General features: G+C 38.1%; 1 protein-coding gene across 1 annotated transcript; it reads right to left on the bottom strand.

Annotated features, from left to right (window-relative positions):
• Positions 1-483: 483 nt before the first annotated feature.
• Positions 484-2,218, bottom strand: LOC123095009 (uncharacterized). Its single transcript, XM_044516850.1, has 5 exons — positions 1,993-2,218; positions 1,562-1,738; positions 1,383-1,436; positions 1,164-1,301; positions 484-945 (listed from the first exon to the last, which is right to left on the bottom strand). The coding sequence occupies exons 1-5, from the start codon at positions 2,164-2,166 to the stop codon at positions 577-579; spliced, it is 912 nt and encodes a 303-aa protein (XP_044372785.1). The 5' UTR covers positions 2,167-2,218; the 3' UTR covers positions 484-576.
• Positions 2,219-3,651: the final 1,433 nt, after the last annotated feature.

The following is a 3,651-nucleotide window of genomic DNA, read 5'->3' as shown; positions in this document are numbered from 1 at the left end:
CATGACATTTTTGTGAACGCCCCGTCCCACTTGACGGTGTGGTCTGCCGAGTACTCGTGAAACTTGATAAAGACTATTTAATTAGTTGTTGAGTTCCTGATGATAAGAACTCGACAAACTTAATGATCATCGACCCATGCCCAGCCGAGTCTAGTTCGCCGAGTTGATTCTGGGTTCTTCCGAGTTTCATGGAAACTCGGCGAAGAAGGCGATTCTAGTAGTGCTTCATTTATGAATGCCTCAATGATTTCCAAATATTTTATCTTGAGATGATATCTAAAACAACGGTTTATAAAAGATTGATCTTTTCCTAGCGCCAATCACTAGTCAGCATGTAATGTGTTAATATTAAATTTATATAGTAGTAGATACGTGTATCGTGTGTCCCATAATATTGATTTTATTTATTTTATGTAGTCTAGACATTCATTGCACGTGCAAGCTTACGAGTGAAAAAAGAAAAAAGTTGTAAAGCAGGAGTGCTTGAGTTGAAATTAAGCACTGCGTCTTTATTCCATCATTCATCATTGCCAGAATGACCTCATATGCCGACGGCCTTAGGCATATATGGTAAACTTACTTAGTACAACCTCCAGGTCCTCCATAATAGAACATATCATTTCGATATGGGCTTAGTCCATAGCATTTCTCATGAGATATATAAGCACGAAGGCCATTGGGGCCTGGAGCAGGCTCCCAGTCACCTTGGCCATCAGTGTTAACGTATTTGATATCTCGAACATATGCGGATTTTTCTCCGGGCCAGTGTCCATTCCCCATTGCAGGACTAGCATCCCCAGCATATGATGCAGTGAAACCACCCCAAATTATGTAGTTTGCATGGTCTGCCAAACTTTTAAAAATACTTTTGGGCCAATACCCAACACGGGTAAGGTTTCGATTATCATATCCAAAGTGCAGCCACCAGTCACCGTCTGCTTTGTTCTGCAGAAAATACAGTAAAAAAACTTATTCAAATACAAAAAGTATATGGGCGCACATTTATACAACTAAAATGCGATAACATTTATCTTAGAAAAAAAGAATTTTATGAAATCTATCGTAATATAAATTTGACTGCACCACGCCAAGGCAGGTAGACCTCCAAGTAAGACATTACGAAAATGATTTTTGGTGTGTGAATAAATATATAAAGTGCTTACCTTGAATATCTTGATAGTGACCTTAGTTTTTCCACCTGTTGCCTCTATAGTATCTCCTGGAGTAATAGGGGCATAATTTACAGGCACAAAACCATCACATTCCAAGTTTATGCATCCAGTCGATTTATACCCATCAGCCTATTTATATACATAATAAAATATCACAAAAAGCACGATAACATGATTTTTACTAAGGCATACATGTAGCAAAGTAGTTACCGTCCATTCCATAAAGAAATGTGTTTTGCTATCACCATACCTAGATGGGTTAACCTGTATTGAATTTAAACAATTGGGAAAACAAAACAGGGTCATAGATATATAAATTCATGCCATCTTTGGGGCGCATGAACTTTCAACATGCCAAATAGGGCAATAATGTTGACAAACTAACTTACTTCTAATCCAGCTACCGCGGTATTGGTGGTACTATCGTCATCACCTTCTGTATTTGATACCCATATTGCTGACGCGCTTATTTGGTCCTTCTTATTTTGCAGAATCCATATATTAAATGTTGCCATGCCACCGGTAAGCACAGATTCATGGAACGTGTTTGACGTATAGGTTGCATACTGCAAAACATTTACATAAATCCACATGTATACAAACACGATAAACATATGATTACTCAAATATAACAATGAAGGCTTCTTTGTCCAAAATGACTTGAAAATTCAGATGACATATTGTAATCTATTACTGGCCTACATGAAGGAATAGTTTTTGGTGTATTTGATTAAAAAGTGTTGCGGATACATAGATCCTTGTAAAACAATAAGGTATGATATACTAAGTTTTCTGATGTAATATTCAAACTTCAACTTACATGGGTTATCTTACTCTTCATGCCAGCCTTCATGAGTAGCGGGCTGCTATACGAGGATGGTTGTTTCTCGGATAGAGCTATATCCCAAGTATATGGATTGTGTAACCATGATATCGCACTAACTTGGTCTGAACATACCATGAACACTAGAAGTAAAAGTTGTGGAAGGCACATAGCTTATCGTTGTTCCTTTTTTCTTCTATGAAGATATGGTGAGGCAATGGGTGCTCGTATGAAGAACACTCTTATATAACCATAGACAAAGGTAGTTTCTCTTGAAAGAATTTATTGTGTATCTAGAATATATATATAATTAATCAATTTAATGACTATATATAGATAAAAAAAATCATCGCATCAATGAGAGAGATTATTATGTATCGTCAAAGATATGTTGTAATTAATGATTCTAATATATATATATATATATATATATATATATATATATATATATATATATATATATATATTGATCCGTGCATAGAGGATATATTGTATGTCCAAATATTGGTGGGAGTCAAGCAACTATTCTAGAATCATGAGAATTCATTCTCTCTCTCCATCTGCGCACACACACACACACACACTAATTGACCACTCCAGATATAAAGTAGATAAAATTTATCGTTTCAATGAGAAGCTTTATTGTAAATATGCAAAGATATGAATTATATATATATATATATATATTATATGGATTTAATATAGAGATTATGCTGTATATATAAAGATTGCTAGGAGTCAATTAAGTATATAATCATGGGGATATTTTGCATGTATTGATCAGTTTAGATATAGATAATACTTGCTTGTTCCACCGACAGACTTTATTACATATCAACAAATATATGTACTCCCTCCTTGAAGAAATATATGAGCGTTTAGATCACTAAAGAAATTTTATATTTCTTTCCGGAGAAAGTAGTAATAATCTATCTATGTCTACTAGATGGGCCGATACGCTGATGTGCCATTGGCATCAAGACCAATTGCAAGTATTTACCATATTAAATATATTTTTTACATAATAAATTAGTATGTGCTAGTTACAAATGCACGACAATTATTTAGTACACTTAAAAAAGGGCGGTGATATGTGTCAGTCAACCGATCAAAGCGCATGATCAGCCGCCTTGCGCACCATCTGATTCGGAAGCACATAACCAATCAATCATGGCACTCGGTCATCTCGTTCTCCTTTGCCTCTCCTCGTCGTGATGCCGTTAGTACCCCATCCTTGCATAGTCTCACGGAAACACGGTGTTGTCCTTGTCATTGCGCAGCCCCATCCCGACCAACTCACGGCGGCGTTGACACGTGCTCGCAACACCTTGTCCTCGTGCTCCCAGTAGCAATGTCTAGCAGCACCCATGTTGTAACATTGTCTCGCACTGATTCCCAGGTTGGTGGCCATCTCTCCTGGCACAACATCGGCGTCATCGGTCCAAGAGGCACTCGTGTCGTAGCATCGACCCCCGTCGATTTCAGCATTGTGCCACACCCAGCATGGCGTCCCTAGATCTAGTAGCAACTGCGTCGTAGCACAAACTCCTGTTGATTGTAGCACTCGTGGCCACCGCTCCTAACATGGAGTCGGGGCCTTGCTGCACACATCGCAACGCCGGCCCCCGTGCCCACAAGACTCCTCCATGCCGATTG

Source organism: Triticum aestivum, chromosome 1B (assembly GCF_018294505.1).
Source record: "Triticum aestivum cultivar Chinese Spring chromosome 1B, IWGSC CS RefSeq v2.1, whole genome shotgun sequence".
NCBI lineage: Eukaryota > Viridiplantae > Streptophyta > Magnoliopsida > Poales > Poaceae > Triticum > Triticum aestivum.
This window is presented reverse-complemented; position numbering and strand designations above follow the sequence as displayed.

Coding starts and splice junctions, on each gene's coding strand:
- LOC123095009 (XM_044516850.1), bottom strand. CDS start 2,166: ATGTGCCTTCCACAACTTTTACTTCTAGTGTTCATGGTATGTTCAGAC. Junction 1,739..1,992: donor TGAAGAGTAAGATAACCCAT/GTAAGTTGAAGT, acceptor AATGTTTTGCAG/TATGCAACCTATACGTCAAA. Junction 946..1,163: donor TCACTATCAAGATATTCAAG/GTAAGCACTTTA, acceptor TATTTTCTGCAG/AACAAAGCAGACGGTGACTG.